The sequence below is a fragment of the Lemur catta genome, chromosome 3, assembly GCF_020740605.2.
Source record: "Lemur catta isolate mLemCat1 chromosome 3, mLemCat1.pri, whole genome shotgun sequence".
Classification (NCBI taxonomy): Eukaryota; Metazoa; Chordata; class Mammalia; order Primates; family Lemuridae; genus Lemur; species Lemur catta.
In genome coordinates this window covers 55963656-55981733 of record NC_059130.1, presented here as the reverse complement: position 1 = coordinate 55981733, position 18078 = coordinate 55963656, and the positions used below count along the sequence as shown (strand labels likewise).

The following is an 18078-nucleotide window of genomic DNA, read 5'->3' as shown; positions in this document are numbered from 1 at the left end:
GTTGTTCATTACATTACACAGTAAGCTCTTTATGAGGACTCTTGAGAGTAATTTATTTCTGATCCAGGACTCAAGAATAATTATGGTTCTCCTGAATTACTGCTTTGTTTTTTATCTTAGAGACCATGAGTATGTCAGGAACGTTTTCCTTAAGAATTGCATGTTAGAGTGTTCAGAGCCAAACGTGTTACCCACCCATAGGCTGCAGGGGTCCAGGTGTTCGTGGTAGCCTCAGGCTGACTCCCTGTGATATTCCTGTCATTATTTTTCCTCGTTTTCATCTACTTGAAATTTATCATCATTGTTGTATGAATCCCTATAAATCTCCAGAAATGTTTTTGGGACAAGATAGCTAGCAATATAAATAAATAAATGTATTATCAAGCCCTGGTTTTACTGGCTTCTTTTTTTTCCCCCTTTCCAGATTGAGGTGTTACCAGATGGGCTGTTTCAGTGCAAAAAGCTGCAGTGTTTACTCTTGGGGAAAAATAGCCTGATGAATTTGTCCCCTCACGTGGGTGAGCTGTCGAACCTTACTCATCTGGAGCTCATTGGTAATTACCTGGAAACGCTTCCTCCTGAACTAGAAGGGTGTCAGTCCCTAAAACGAAGCTGTCTGATTGTCGAGGAGAATTTGCTCAGTACCCTTCCTCCCCCTGTAACAGAACGTTTGCAGACGTGCTTAGACAAATGTTGACTGGAAGAAAAGAGACTCATGTCTCAAAATCATTTTTAAAGTATGTTCCAGGGCTTTAAATAAGAAGTAAAATTTTCTAAGTTATCGAGATGAGAAATGAGTGATGATTATGATGAACTGTAATTAAATGTCTTATTAAAGCAACTCAGTGTCTAGCCCTAAATCCAACAGGTAAAAAATGTTAACACTAACCTAAAGTTTTGTGAATAATTGGTCTTTAACTTATTGAGATGCTGTAAGAAGTACACATCGAAAGTAGAAAGGAGGTTATGAAATTACTGAATTCCTACGTTGCAGTTTTTACCTTGAAGACTGTATAGGTATTTCCTCCTCTTCCTCCCCCAGTCTCTATTACTTATTTGCACGCTTGTTTTAACTGACTTCCTGTTTTGATATTTATCACCAAGGCCATAAGCTCATCAATATAAATTTTCTTGTACTCACCACTGTCTTTGATTTATGTTCTTAAATTTTTTTAAACAGGGTGTATTGTGCTTGGCAGAATTCCTATTTTGGCTTAATTTTTACTTCCTTTCCCAGCCTGCTTGAGTTTTCGTTAATCTGATTACCTCTTAACAATGATGAACCCTGAGAAAACATCTGCCTTTGGGGTTTGCTTAGAACAGCAGCAGGGCACTTAAGACATGTGAGGGACATCCTGAAAATTAATGTATTCTGTAAGATTTCTTGTCTGTCATCAGAGCCTTTTTTTATTAATAATTTTTACAGCAAATGTAAAACATAAATATTTTCTATTGTAGAATCTTGGATTCAATATCTATGAGAATAATTTTTTGTGAGGTGCATAGAACATATGCATTTCCTTAAGAACTTCCTGTTAGTGTACTCGGTTTTGGCTATTTATGATCCTCATGTTTGTGTACATTCTGCTCCAGAATGTTTTTGTACTCTGCAGCTAATTACTGTTGGATAACAAAAGCCTTGTGCTTAATGCCCTCAAGTATTTGGGGGTTTCTTTGTGAGAGGGTGGCCAAGTCATCTACCTCTCTCTTCCCTAGTCGCTGTGCAGTCGTACGGGTACATTTCTTCGTTACTTACAAAAACTGTGATGGAGGGGAGAGGTACAAACTTGTTTTTTAAATTGATTTTAAAATACTTTGTAGAAATTTAGTATGAGTTAAAGCAAAACACTTTTTTTCTCCATCTGCATAATCTCTAGCTATGATTATAATGCAAAACCCTCAGCCTCTATTCAGCGTCTAAGATGAGTTCTCAAAGCTTACAAAGAAATAGATCTATTTAACTGAAATTCATCTCATGCCTTTATCTAACTCTTCTGGAATATATATTTGTTCCTTTTTATAAAGAGCTTTGTGTTTGGCCTTTTATTATCATGCATATTGTTAAATGAATAAAATTGACTCATTTTGGGGAAATATGCATTTTAATGTGTTTTTCTGTAATAGATCTAGGCCCTATGATGCTATTTCCTCATTTTGGATATAACTATGAAGGAATCTATTAACTACACCTATACAAAACTGGAAAACACCATGGGTAAAGAGTGCTGTGTATATGGAATTGTTGTATGTGGTATATGTTTTTTCTTGCTTTGTTCCAGAAAGATGAAAGTGAGTCTTTAAAGTACACCAAATGTAGCTTCCCTCACCTACCACATACCCCTGGACTGAAGTTCAGAAAAAAGAATTATTCACATTAAATGAAATTTGAATAATACTAGCTATAAAGAATATAGAACACCAAGAGCTGCCTAAAATATTATTGTTTATTCTGAATGGGAAGGAACAGTGTCAAAATATACTTCTTACCAAAACTTGCCTTTTAGTGAGAGCATTCAAATTCTCAGGGAACCAGGCATAATGATGAAACTTTCTTCTAGAACTTCAGAAAACGGACTCGGATTATGTCCATAGTTTTTTGTTATTTTCATTTTTTAAAATGTAAGTTGATGGTTATTTTAGTTTTTTACAATAGAATTGTCATGTGTACTAATTCCAGTGTTTTATAGGATTACATTTTGGACATGAATGTGATACATGGAGAGGTATTTAAATGTTTTTGCCCAAATAATTAGCCAGAATTTATATAAAAAATCCTATCCTCTTTTATAGGAAGAATTTTCAAATCAAAATTCAGATTTGCTACCATCCACCTGACAAGCTAGAACTTCTCCATGCCTAGTCACTGATTCTGTTCAACTGCAAAATCATTAGCTAAATTTTCCTTATCACCTATATAAATTTCTAGAGATAATTTACTAGCAGAATTAATAATGAATATTGCAAGCTGCTTTCCACACACTAGGGTATAAGTACTGTGCAAATTATGTGGTTCTTGATGCCGTAGTTTTTAAATTTTTTTATTGAAATCTTTTACACCAGTGTTTAGATAGGTTTCGAAACAACATAGCACTGACATGAGGAACAATGAGACCACCGCTTGACATACAAAATGTGTTAATACCATCTTTACTGCACTGTTGGAGCAGATCTTTATTTTACAAGTATTCATATTCTTTAAATGAAGAAAATGAAGTTTGTAAAATTATAATTATGAGATATTAGTTGGCATTTGATTTCCAAGAATGTATATATATGTTTTCAAAAAAATAAATGTGAAGATTATTCAGAGCAAACTTTATGGCTTATGCTAGCCATGACATGGATTCATTTTATTGGTGTGCACATGTAGACACACAGAGATCCCACAGACACACATAGACACATTCTTCATGTGTGCAAATGATAACTTATTAGTTTTTTATATGTTTAGTATTTTTTCCAAAATTGCAAGAGGTTATAGATTAATACTAGGATAGTGATTTCTTTTATTCATTGAAATCATGGAGTATTTTATTCCCTTAGTTATGACATTTAAAAGAAAAACAAATGCTTAACATTGATTTGAAAACCTAAGTGTTTTTGAGCATTCCTGTAAAAGCGTAGCATTCTTTCCCTAACCTATATCAGGGTACATCTGCATGACACATAGGTACTATGTTTTCATTCTTTACCCTCAGTCTTAATTTTTTCCCCTGTATGTCATATTTCACTGTCACTTAACAAACATTTATGTTAAACAGGGTAAATAGAGATCCTCAGGATCTCGGTGCAATAGGTGTGCTGGGGTGTGCTGCAGTGATTTATTTGCATAACATTATTGTTTGATAGTGAAATTTTTTTCTGTTTTTCAGGTGTTTCATGATTCAAATGTTATGTTTAATTAAAATATTGCATAATATTGATGGGTTCAGAAACCATTAAAATAAACAGTTATTCTGTGGACTTAACATTATTTTCCTGTGTTTTTAGTAAAATATTCTTTCATTCTTTCCATCTTTACATTCACATAGCATTGTACTATCCACATAAGGTATTTTGTTTTCCTTCTCCACTCACCTACCCCATTAAATTTGATCAGCACTTATATAGTAACAATATATTTGTGCTAGAGGCTTTGCAGTGATACCTGAGCATGTATTTATTTCAGGGAAGCCAGTTCCTACAATTATGACTGAGTAGTTCAGCTTCTCCCATCTCTGCATTATTTAGAGCTGATCCTATGACCCTTCGTCACCACAAAAGCATGAGTATATAACTTCAGGTCCACTTTGTTTTCAGTACCTATACATTGCATTAGAATCTGTATTTCTTCCTTTCTAGAAATGAGAAAGACTGGTGGGAGAGGGGAGGAGTTATTTTGCATCCTGGCTTGTATAATGAAGACATTATATATATATATGTAATGGTATAAACTAATAGCTGTTGCAGAATGCCCTGGATATAATTATTATCTTCAGCTGGATGTGAAAAGTTAAAGCAGTAAAAAACTGCAGCCCTATTTAATTGGTTTCTTCCTGTTTCTTATCCATCACTTCTACATCCACGGGGGGCTATCTACTAAGTACCTTTGATAACGAACTACATTCTCTTCAGTGTTTTGTATGTGAACAATTTTATCAGCACTAAAGCATTATCATAGAATACATGAGCCAAAGTACTGAGTTAAGATGGCTTTCAATTGACCGTAATTTCATATTTAACTTTTGCATTTGACTTGTATAATACACTACTGCTGAGAAAAATAACTATGAATGCCTTCTGCATGTTGTACATTATCTCTAAGAGAGATGGTGCAATTTAAAAATACAAAGGGGTATAGAGTTAGAATGGATGTGTTTGTGCATATATATGTTGTGTATAAGCCTAAATATTAACATTTACAAGATTTTTAAAATTCTTCAAATGTTTCACTCTCAGTGACATAATGGGCCAATCTTGAATAGAGACATTTTCTTTTGTTAGCTCACAGTGAAGGCTGGCATTTGTTATTTTATCTTTGTCACCTATTTGGAAACGTGTATGATTGGTTTTTGCTTCTGGTAATGAGTTATTTAAAAATGTAAGATTTTGTTCAATGTTTTTGGCCCTCAGGTTTACCATGTAAATCTGCATTTTGGTGGTAAATCCCTTTGCCTCAGATTCAGTGGCTTTTGGTAAACTTTACTGTTTTTCAAGTACCTTTTGTGTAAAATAAAGATTAATTTTTTTATAATAAATGCCAAGTTAAACATTAAATGCTGGAAAAAGTTGACTATTAATTTTTACCTGTGTTCATTTATCAATGCCTAGGGTCCAGAGGTGATTCCCTTCGTCTTCCCATGTTTCCTTGTACAGTTGTATTGTTATATTATTCCCCAAAGGCTAGATTTTGGATTTACATGTGAATCTCATGATGGTAGTATGAGTTTTGAAAATATGCTTCCATGGTCACAAAATAGCAAGCACCTGTAAAGAGCTGGATTGATTCTAGAATAAACTGGGTGGGCCAAGGGACCAAATCTCTCACGACAGGCCCATCTATCCAAAAGTGTTCCTCCTTGGAATTATTCAGAACAGATGTTCACTCACCAACTCATCTCTCCCTCCCTTCTTCCTGGTGCCTGTTCCTCCATTTAGTTTAACACTAACACTGAATAGTGGACCAGATCAATAAAAACTAAAGAAGTGTAAGACAGGCAATTCTGAGACAGTTTGGTAAAGGGGGGGAAAATGAATTATTGGGTAAAATGCATGTGATAGTTTGACCTTTTGGAAAGAAAACTTAATCTTTCTCTCTCTCACACATGCACACACACACACACACACACACACACACACACAACCAGCTTATGAAGGAAAGTAACTCTAATTGTCCTCTGGCCATATTCTCTGAAAATGCAGTAGTTCAGCAAAGGCTTTCCCCCATCTTTAAGTGCCTTAGGAATGGGGAGTATATTGAGGAAATGTAGTGAGTACCTGCCTGAAGGCATTAGTAGCCTTTCAGGAACTGCTAGGTGCCTTGAGACGCCAGAGTTTTATGTTAACAGTCCGCAGGGCAATGTCAGGCCCCCATGAATGCAGCAGTAATTGTGGCTCCATGTACTTCAGCATTCCCATCCACATTTTCAAATGGCTTTTCAAACCTATGACAAAGGGCTTGACTATGGGAGCAAGAGGCTGAGTCAGTGCTGTTGAAAAAAGGATTCCATTCTCTGAAGCTGCAGCTTTTGTTCTGGTTTCTGCTTCCTTCTCCTGTTCCTACCTAGTGTTCTCTGTCCCCTCATCTTTGAGGTCTAGAGAAAAGCAATTTATCCAAAGGGCACAAAGCCAGACCTCAAACTCAAATTCCACATTTACATAATGTCATATATCTACATGCCAAAGAAGGATTGGAATAAGTGTCATTTTTTAACATGTAGTCTTTTTTAAAAAAATAAAAATCTCTCTTCACCCCACGTTGCCTCATCTTCCCTGGACTCGAATAAGTCTTCCTGCCTCCTAAATACCAATGATTCTGTAGAGCTGCCTGTCTGCTACTGAGATTTTCAGTATATTTCCTATGATAAATACCCTGAATTTTTGTATGCTTTTTTACACGTGCCTATTGTTCATGTAGGGCTCGACCCACGTCATTTTTTACTCTCTACCTCCCTCTGCTGCTGAGAGGAGAAAAAATCAAATAGAAGAGTCCCTGGCAGCACCCACTGTTAAGTGTAACTCCAGTTTCTTTCTTTTGAAACAATGACGTTCATGCTTATCTTGCCTACCCGCGAAGCCAACGCAGATCCCCTCTGCTTTCCTTTAACACCAACCTCCCGGCCCTCCCCATTTCCTGACTATTTACTTCTCCCACTTCTGTCCAGCTCCCTGCATGGCCCAGGTTCTGCCCCTCCTGGTAATTTCTCTTATACAGATTGCCCGTTATTTATTTGCCAAGTACAGTCTCAGTCCTGGCCTCTACAGGCAGAGGGGAAATGCTTTGCTATGGTTTATCAACATGTGTGATTATCTTGGCCAACCTTTTTACCCACGGAGTGAAGGCCTCACAACTACAAGTAAAAGGTTAACAAAGTCGGAAGAAGCAACCCTGACACTAGAATAGTTGTTTTGGAGCCCAGCCTCCCCTTCCGGATACAGTCCTTAAACCGCGACATCCAGTTCCCTGCTCGCCTTGCCTTTATCAAACACAACCCGCAAGGCAAGATCTTGAGGATTAATTGGCCCTCCCTTAGCCTCAGTGACTGTATCTCAAATGAGATGCACACAGAAAGCCCCATGCAGTGCCTGGCACCCGTACCTGATCACACTGTGTGGATGTCCTGAGTAGGTGAGAATTTTGTACCCCTTTAAAAAAACATGCTTCGAATGTTTATTTAACAAGTTTTTGGTAAAGATGGAAAAACTGGTTTTCTATTAGAAAAAATCATGAACCTATCAACGGTCTTCTTATTCCCTTCTCCAAAAACTAGACTCTAGTAAGAGTGAGGTAGAGTTTAAAGATGATTTAGCAGAAAGACAGTTGGGGCTGGGTGCTGTAGGGAGTATAAGAGTTCTCAAAGCTCATGGTGTTTCTGTCAAGTATCCTCAATTGACAATCTCTTCTCCCAGGCCTCGCGAGCAGGCCCGTCAAGCTACTGGGTCTCTCTCCTCCATCCCCCTCTTTTTCCCTACTCTATTAGCCCTCACCCTCTCCCTCCCAGATTGCATTTCCTCCTCCTCCTCTCTCTCTCTCTCTCTCTCTCTCTCTCTCTCTCTCTCTCTCTCTCTCTCTGTCTCTCATTGTGCTATTCAGCATTGCCCCAACTGCAAACTCCAAGCTTACATATCTTCACCCGTTACTAAATCCCATCTTCAAGAATACTAAATACCTATTAAATACCTGTTACTCCAGGATGATGCATGCATTTGTGCTCACCAAAATAAATGTTTTTCAGTTGTCAAGATTCTCTCTTCCTAGAAGGTAGTTTCTTGCCACAGTTTCAAATTCAAAATAAGAGACTTATTCCATATGCTGAATGGGAGCAGGGCCAATTTTCATTCCTTAGGCTGGTAACGTAAGGAATTGCATGTGGAAACCTGAGTTTACTGGCCCCATATTTCCAATTACTCCAATGACATTTGGTGCTCCTTGTGAATTAATACCCCAGGCACCTGCTTAAATGCACTTACTCTTAGTTCAGCTCAGCCTGGCTTGCAGGTGCCTTGTATTTGGCCATGACAATTTTCTTCTCAACAAAGTGCGTTGGTGGTATAGTGGTGAGCATAGCTCACCACTGAGCATAGCTCAGTTTTCTTCTCGACAGGAATCAATGAGTTACCATTGTGGTGTGAAAAACTGTTTCTCTCTTGAAATGCTTCTCAGCCATTAAGGAGTAGGTGGGAAGGTTTCCCTCCAGTTTCTGGAACTGCACCACTAGGGAGAACCAACTGCCACCTGTATGAAGGGAGTTTCCTTCTAATCTTTCCCTGAACTGGGATTGGATTCACACTCTTGTCTAGAGTAATGCATAGTAATGCATAGAGAAACTTCTCACAACCTCAAGGGGAGAAAATAACTGTTCTCTGTCACTTTTCCAAGCCCATGAAGCCACCGCTTTTGTAATAAATCAAGCTTTTCTCAGGTAGTTGCTCTGTGAAAAGGGAAAGCCTAACACAGTAGCTAAGTGAAGAATTGATTCAGTCTGCATTAAGAGGCCTGAGGAAAATTTGCTGGGCTTGTGATATCAGGGCAGAATGATGCACATCATGAACTTCACTGATGGCTTCAAATTGAGAAAAGATAAAAATCTAATCATTTAGTTACTGCTCCTTTAGCTTGGAGACCATGACTATAGGAAGAAGTAACATAGTGAGGATACAACAATAACTTTACTTAGCACCTACTATGTACCAGGGACTCTACCAGGTTTTTTATGTGTACTGTGTCAAGCCAACCCACAATCCTGCTTGGTGTGTTGTTCCAATTTTATAGGTGAGAAACCGAACTTGAAAGTTATAACCAACCCAAAATCTCACAATTGTTCAGAGGAGGAACCATATTAAATCTAGAGGTCTGTATAGCCTGCTTCTACAGAGATTTAGCTGAACATTCAACATCAGAACTTTATCTTCTCATACTTACCTTGGTGTTTTGAAAACTCTGTTTTCAGAGCTCAGTGCTGTCTTCTAGTCTGCCTTAAGCCTTGTGGTTCCTCCTTCTCCATATGTATCCTAGCTTCTGTCTTCCCCTGAGCCAGTGAGTCACGTCCTATATTTTATTTTCCTCCTCATCCTCTAATGTAATTCTGGAATCATAGAACTTTCCAATGAGAAGGAACCATGAGATTGTCTGAGATGGGTGGGTTAGGTGGCTTGTTGGAGATCATAACTCCACTGACTGAGGAGAAGGTACCTAGGTCTGTGCATCTCCGTGTTGAGTGCTCCTCTTGCTCTGCAGGGCTGGCTCTGTGGAGCACAGATAATCTACATTGAACCAAAGCCTGGTGGAAGAGCCAGACTAGCAGTCGTGTTTCCTACCTAACTCCAGGCCCTATACACTCTCTAACAAGCTGCATTCATTTTAGCTTCGCCCTATTCCTGTGCACAGTGCATCACTGTGCCCAGAGCAGTTTAGGCCATTGTCCTTGTTTCACATGTAAGCAAACTAGGCTCGGAAAGAGATACCTTCAATAGTTACCATTGTTGAGAACTACTAAAGCACCTGCCATGGGCTTTATAAGTATCACCAATGCTTAAAGCATTTTAAGTAGGCATTAACTCCATTTTATAGATGAAAAATAGGTTTAGGCAGGTTAGCATACTAGGTTATATATTAGATTATATAGCTAGTGCATGGCAGAGCCAGGTTTTTAACTGAAGACTCTGTAGTACCAAATCTGCTTTTTCTATACAGTACATTGCCAAGGTCAAACGGCTAGTAAGTGATAGGGTTGTGAGCACAGCCTAGAATTTTGACATCTAATTCAGCATTTTGTTCTTCATAATGTGCAGGTGCTAAATAGTCTCAATATTGAAAAGGATTGATACGCATGTAAACACATCACACCTGCACACACACACACAGTTTTAAACATTGTAGTATAAATATAATTTCATCCAAATGATCCATTTTGTTTAAACTTTGTGATTATTTTTGAAAATGCTTCGTTTTTTAGTGTTTTAACCTAAATCTATGAGCACACTTGCTCCCATTAGAAGAATGGAATGTCATGGTATACTTCTGACCCTGTGGTGATGTTGGATAAGGACCACAGCCTATTAAAAAGAGTTGTTAACATTTTGGGGGTGGTTTTTGTTTGTTTCAAGTTTGCAGATGAGGCTCACAGTCACTTTGAGCTTTCTTAGAGAACTGAAGTTCCAGTTTAACTCCCCGAGAGTCCTGATTTATTATAGGAAAATGCTGGCAGATATTTTAGACTTACAAAATGACTTCCAATCACAGTCCATGCTAAATTCATTCTTCTGCTGCTGATTTAGACTGTTGGAAAGTGAGGAGAGCGAGGGGGAGGGATGAGTTATGCTGTCCTTACTGAATTCATGCCGTGTTCCAGATAAGAAGCTGTGTTCCTCACCCAAGATGATGCCTTGACCCTGCCTTTGCCTTTTGGCTGAACACGTTACTAAGCACGAAGAAAGCATCAACCCCAGCTCTAACAACCCACTGCCTTGTAGCTCTGGTTAATTTGGCATTTCCCCTGGGGTTCTTTGAAATGCCAGCCCTTCAAGACATGGTATATCAGGCCCATGTGTGTCACCGGCTCCGCCATCTTGGAGCCCCATTCACACAGTAGGACTGCAGCTCTCAGGGGTCCCCAGTCCCCTCCACTGAGCTCTGCTAATGAAAGGACCAAGCGACTTTGCTGGGACTTTGCACAATCACATCAGCTATTTTCTTTTTTTTTTTTTCTTTTTTTAAATTTTCTTCTAGAAGATGAAAGAAATTGGCTCTTCTCCCTTTTTCTTTCTTTCTGGTGGTGAGTATAATTTCTCCAGCATAGCAGAAAGTGTCCACAGAGGATTTTTTTTGCAAGGCTGGAAATGAACCAAATGGTTTGGGTGTTGTCTCAGATAATCAATGAAGGGCCCAGCTGAGACAATGACTGGAACGGCCTGCAAGAAATTAACAAGCTTGTCAGGGTAAGCTGCGGCTCAGGGAATTTGGCCATGTTGAGGATGCTGGAGGCTGTCTCATAGAGCAAGAGCAAAGGTTTCTTGAAACTTCTGGGATTCAGCGCCAGCCCTCGTGATCCTGCCACTTTCAGTGTGATCTGCCTTACGCTGGCGTGCACAAGGTCCAGGCCTAACGGAGCCTGGTGAGTGAGTGGCCCGAGATGCCCCCCAGGGTGCCTTCCAACTCCAACATTCTGCTCTGCGTAAAATGCTGAGTGGGAAGTGTTGATCGGGTTTAATACTGAGTCATTTTCTTAGGAGCTTGAACATGTCATACGTTTCTTTTTTCAGCTTTTGAAATGATTCACTTTTATGACACATGAACAAGACTTTTATTCACTAAATAACCTAAAGCATAGTAGCAAGTGAAGAGGATGGAATTATCTTTCAGGGCTGTTCTGCAGTGCTGCCCTGTCAGCAGAGCCAGGTACACAGTGAGAAGAAGCTATTTAGGGCAGGACAGATAGGAACATTCCCAGCAGGGCCTTCGCAATGCTCAGGTTACAGTTCCTAGTTAGGAGAAATGTCCTGAGGTTGCACAGGTGAAAAGGTGACCTCGGCCCTCTTGGGCTTTAACTCCAAAGCTTGAAAGCTGAGGCTGACCCTTTACCACTGGCATCAGCCCGGAGTCTGACCTGGGGCAAACAGATGCCTGCCAGTTTTAAGTTCTCCAGTTTTTGTTCCAGGGGCCTCTGGGCCTGAATGTCAGGTCACTAACAGGCTCCCAGTTGGAGAAACATGTCTCTAGGCTTGGGTGCTCCCAGAGGTAGCAGCTTCTGCATGGCCTTGGGGTGCAGCCCCACCTGGGTGCCAGTGCAAAGGCAGACTGTGCACCCCGCAGGCGCATCTGATATGCGACAGGCTGTCCTGCAACTGTGTGCTGTGCACCCCCTCTGTGCTCCGTGCCCAGCCCAGGACTGCCTGAGGCCAAGGCTCAGATGCTGCTCTATCCATCGTCCCAGACAGAGCCGGCTGTCGCCCGCCTGCCCAGAAGGCAACTCATCTCCAACCTGGGCAGAGTCCTATTTCCTCCAGTAACTCGAGTAACCTTCTATCTCTGAGCCCCAGTTTCTGCTTGTACAAAATATAAACTTTATTCTATAAATATTGAGTGCCTGCTACTACCTAGACGCTGCGAAGACATTATGGATACAGGGGGAGACAATGGAGACAAACAGGACCCTCCGCCATAAGGTCCTAGGAGGATTCGCTGAGATAATGTACGCAAAATGCTCAGCATCTTGTCCGACCCTAGTAGGTACTCACTACGTGTCAGCTCTGATGAGTTTTCCTCCAAAGACGCTAGAAATCTCTGAAAGCATGCCCTTTCCTACCATACTCTGTGCGCATGCATTTCTCTCTGCCTACCGGGCTCTTCCTCACCCTTTGCCTAGCTAACTCCGTGCATCCAGTTCTTGGTATAATTGGTCACTTCTTCAGGGTGGGCTCTTTCTGACCTGGTCAGGCGTAGGGTCCCCTGTTGTGTGTTCCCATGGCAACTGGCACAATACTTTGAGGTATTCCTCACTTTGGTAACTACTACTTGTTTAATGTCTGTTTTCCTGACTGGACTATAAACATGGTGTAAACAGCATCCATGTCTACCTGAAGTCTCAGTGCTCAGCTTTGAGATTCTCCATAAATATCTCACGAACTGGATCTTCCCCTTCAAATGAGAAATTTGCACTGGACCAGAAAAGGAGAATCTGGCCCACTAAGAGCACATGGGCCCGTTCTTCCCTCCTCCTTTTCTCTCTCCCACCATGGAGATGAGAGATGTCCAAGAAATGGCTAAAAACTGCCATGCCCTGAGTGGCACCCACATCTTCCCGGAAGCAGCAGGTAGTCAGGGAACAAAGGGCGTTGAGCTGGGTTTCCAGTCAACAAGCACTTAGCACCTACTCAGGAGCCTGCTGGGAACAGGGCACCATGTTCCATGGTCACCCCCTTGTCTGTTCTCACCCCAGCCAAGCAGCGTGACTTAAGGAGGACATCTTGTCTCTTGTAACTGTAGATAGTAGAAGCTTGAGCAGATGAAATTAAGGCCTCAAGAGTAGAATGGTGTCAGCAGTAGAAATGTAACCCTGTTGACGTTTCACTCTATCGCTGAGTGTGAAAGATGCCTCCAGCCTCAGTACTTTGTGGAGAACTTGGCAAACATACAGCCACTTATGTGTGACTCACTAGAAACGTGAATGCTCTTGCCCTTTTGTGCCCTGTGGGTTTTAACAAAGCAGCAATGTGACCTGACCCTAGTGGTTTTCTTTTGGCCAGAATCCAAACCCTCCGGGCAGTGCTGGACTTTCCACACGCATTCCTGGCAGCCCACCATGTAGGACGACAGGGCAGTCCTCTGTGCCAAGCCGCTCCGACGCCCACGACTCTGGCTGGGCTGTTTCCTCAACCAGAAGTCCCTTCCTTCCATGTGTACACACACACACACACACACACACACACACACACACACACACACACACACCATACCACACCACACACACACAGTATATGTAATGCCAAACCTCACTCAATTCATTCTTCAAAACTAATATGAAATATCGCTTTATCTGTAACTCCTCTGACTACCTGCCTTCCCCTACTTTGGAATTAGGTGCTTTTATTCCTAATCCTTGTAACAATGTAGTGAGGTTATTTATGGATTTCCCCCCTCACTAAACTGATGACAGAAACCAAATCTTGTTCGTATTTTCATCCCCTTCAACTAACAGAATGCTTAGCACACTGTAGGTGCTGGATGAATGAAGGCAGGAAGCTCAGCGTTGGCAAGGTGTGTCCCGGCCAGTGGGTCAGCCAGAATCCTAAGGGCAATGGATGTGCCAGAAACCACCAGTGCATACTTTTGTGGACAGACTGTTGAAACAATGAGGAGTCATTAAAGGCTTGTGGGCAAGGAAATGGCATGAGGAAGTAGTAATTTAGGTACATCTCTGAGGGCATAGTGGGTATGATGAGGTTAAAGGAAAAATCTTATACCCCTTCTACAGATGAGGAAACTGAGGCTTGGGGGAGTTGAATGACTTGCCAAAGTACACACAGCTAGTAAGCAAAGGAATCTGGTTTAGAATCTAGATCTGATTTCAAAGTTTGTGTTCTTAAATATTATGTAAAAATTCAACCAAATCTGCAAACACCACCTTAAACTAGGGTCCTTTAGATCTTCAAGGAATGTTATCCCAGCTGTGTTAAGTTTGACTCCAGAATGTCACTAGCTCTGGCTCAACCTCAGTTTCCTCTTCAGTAAAATGAGGAGAATTGAGCTAGTTGACTCTAAGTCCATTTTTAAGCTCTGAAATGCTATGATTCTCTGTGGAATACAAAAGGGACTTCCTAACCTGGAAATCAGCTCAGTCAAAACATAAGTGCGCTTATACATTGGCCCTGAAAATCCTTTTCAGGGGTTGCAATCATGACTCCAACACACACACACAAAAAGCTGTGAAATATTATCTTAGAGAACTAATTGTTCTTCTCAAATGAGTATTTAAAATATGCTCAGACATTAAAGTGTTACTTTTCTGAACTCAAAGACAGTTTCTGTTTATCTGAATTGTCTCCTTAAGTCACAGCAAAGTTGCCACTCGCTCTTCATGCTCTCCGTGTAATTCTGAAGGTCACTGAAATAAAGTTCAGCATTGCATTCCCCAAATCTGTGGCACCAAACCCCATGCCCCCAACTCAGCCCATCACAGAAGTCTCAATCAGACATACATGTAATTCTCTGACTTCAGGCCGACTCTTAGGGTGGAACACATCTGAAAATGTCTGTGTGGTTCAGAATGAACTCTGAAATGAAAAGTTTCCACCCATACCACTGGAAAACATCCTGTTGTTTTGGTTTGTTGGGTTTTTCCCCCCATTAAATCTGTGCAATAACTCCTTTGATTTGGCTTTCATTTGGAATGATCTGCGTGATGCCATTTTTCTGAAACATTCGGAACAAGATACAATCTCCTTATAGTCAGCTACATAGAGTGGACCTTTCAGAGCATAAAGAAACATCTGTCCTCCATCTGTGGTGCCTGAAAAATAGGACTTTCAATAGAATACTTTGTAGGACACTAATGCTTTTAAAGGGCAAGAAATCCATTTCTGAATAAAATCTCAATAAATATGTCTAACAGAATATTTTTATCTTACATATTGTTTTTCAAGAGCATTTCAAAGGCCACTGTAGCAGAGTGGTTTAATAAAAACATAATCTCTAGATTCAGCCGGGCTTGGATCAGATACTTGTTCTGTGATGTATTATACTAGCTGTGCGATCTTGGACAGTTATTTAACTCTAATACTTTTAGGTTTTCTCAGGGATGTAAAATGAGGAGAATACTAGTATCTACCCCAAGAGATAATATTTTTAAAGGGACTGGCACATAGTGCAGCACCAAAAAAACATCAGTTGTTGTTCCTCTTTTGTTATCGCTGCTGTTAACGTTAGGAGCAGAATGGCCTGATTCCTGCTGCCGCTGAATGGACACAGGATCTGGAATGAGAAGAACTGAGTTTGCTCTTCACCACTGCCATTTGCTAGTCAGGTGACCCTGGGGAAATCACTGAATGCTTCTCAACTTAGCTTCCTCCTCTGTGAAACAGGGAAAGTAAAAATAGCCAACTCACAGATAAAACCATGAGGTTCAAATAAGGTGATTTATGTGAACTTACTTTGCCAACTGCTAAACTCTTCGTATATGTGCATTATTTAGTTATTGTTAATGTTATAGAATAAATGTTTGTGACCCCTGAGATTTATACATTGAAACCCTAACTCCAATGTGATGGTATTAGGAGGTGGGGCCTTGGGGGGGAATTAGGTTTAGATAAGGTCACAAGATAGGGGCCCTGTGTTAGAATTAGCATTCTTGTAAGAAGTGATCAACAGCTCTTTCTCTGTCATGTGAGGATACAGCAAGTAATCAGCCATCTACAAACCAGAAATAGGGCCCTCACTAAACACTGAATCTGCCAGTACCTTGATCTTGGACTTCCCAACCTCTGCAACTGTGAGAAACAAATGTCTGTTGTTTAAGCCACCCTGTCTATGATATTATCACAGCTCAAACTGTATAAGACCATTTGTGACAACACCAGAACTAAAGAACATATTTAATTTTTTTACACAGAAATTTTCATTTACAAAAATCTGAGCAATATGCTCAAGTGATTATAACTGATTTCCACGTAGCCACAGAAGGGAGGATTATGTGGATGGGCTAAGGTAGCACCGGGTGTAGAACGGCTGCCAACAAAACACCACCTTGACTATGTGCTCGTCTTAGACGTTGCCTCTGTGAACATTTAAAATGTGTCCTGGTCAAGAGCCAACACTGTCAACTTGCCCCTTGGGTGCTGTTTTCCCTGTTGTAAATGTTAGTTTTTCAGATTGTATCTCCCCTCTCTTCCCAGAGCATTCAAAACAACTGGCAATTCAGCTGCTCTCTGCCCTTCCGTGTTCCTGCTCCCCTTTGTCCTCCCATAGGGTGGAAGTCACTGGGCTTGGGATTTTGACATCAGTCAGACTTAAATTAGAATCCTGCCTCCTCAGCTTTCCAGCTGTCTTCCCTTGAGCAAGTTAGGTAACCTTTCCACACCTCAGTTTTCTCATCTGCAAAATGGAGAAGAATAATAACCATCTTCCATAGTGGCTGAGAAAATTAAGACATTACATTTAAAATTATTAGTCATATCTGACACCCAATAGGTACTCATCACCTTACCTTTCTTTCCTTGAATCTTCTTCTTACCCACTTCTTGATCCCTGTACCTGATTATTGATCCTTCTCTGAGGCCTTTGGTGAGATGATCACTAACAGAGTCAATGGTTAATGTGAGCCTGTAAGAAAGCATCCCTGGGGAAACATTAATCAATATTCCTGAACTAAAACTCTTGAACCAGGCCTTTACAAACACCTGGGGCTTTGGCTAATGTGAGCCTGTAAGAAAATGTCCCTGGGGAAACATTAATCAATATTCCTAAACTAAAACTCTTGCACCAGGTCTTTATAAACCTCAGCAATAGACTCTTACTGAGAATATTTGCTAATTGAATATTTGAAGGTGTGTGTGTGTGTGTGTGTGTGTGTGTGCACATGTATGAGCTTGGACATTCACAGAATATCTCCAGTGGATGCCCCCAAATCTGGTAATGCTATTACATTTTATCTGCATGTCTTTTTGCATTTTTTTGAATTTCATATCATATGCACATATTTCTACTCAAAAAACAATTATTAATACTTTAAAAATATTAATGATGTTAGAGTAAGTTCTTGCTCTAGGCATTCTAATAAGAGTTTCCTAATACCTTGAAATATAGGCTCCAAAATTTTCTAATATATACACAAGGGAAATTGTGGTTCTTGAAGCTGAAAACCACTGTCTGAGCCAGAGGAGGAGATTCTGTGGCCTCCTTGCCATAGAATGTTTGTAACCTGTTCCCTCAAAATTGGCAAAGTAACTATTTTTCATCAATAACAGTAAAGATGTATGTCAAGTACTTACTATATGTCAAGCACTGTTCTGTGTAGCTTCGCAATTAACTCAAATTAATTTTCACAACAATCTTACGAGATAAGTCATATTATCATCTATATTTTACATATTAAAAAATTGAGTCTCAGAGCATTTCCTAATCAGCAGTGACAGAGCTAAGATTCCAACCTGTTATATTATCAGTTTATTACAAGAGGCATATGACTGTTATAAGGATAAAATAAAATAAGACATATAAAGTGCTTAGAGCAGTATTGGTTGTAGTAGCGCTCCCCTTGAAGTGCCAGCATTAACATTCTGTAGTCAGGAGGGAATGTTGTAAGTTAGAAACATGATTGAGTCAACAAAGGTACATGAAGTTATCTTAACAAACTGAAATGCAAGTTAAGGTCCATTTATTCTGTG

The 18078-nt window shown here is 40.3% G+C and overlaps 1 protein-coding gene across 4 annotated transcripts in view; it reads left to right on the top strand.

The window, feature by feature from the left end:
• The window catches only part of LRRC8B (leucine rich repeat containing 8 VRAC subunit B), a 42083-nt gene extending 38115 nt beyond the window's left edge, over window positions 1–3968 (top strand). For all 4 annotated transcript variants that reach the window (XM_045547574.1, XM_045547571.1, XM_045547572.1 and 1 more), the window contains one exon: window positions 425–3968. In XM_045547574.1, coding sequence (XP_045403530.1) covers window positions 425–697 — 273 coding nt within the window. In that variant the 3' untranslated portion in view covers window positions 698–3968. The remainder of the gene's footprint in view (window positions 1–424) is intronic.
• Window positions 3969–18078: the final 14110 nt, after the last annotated feature.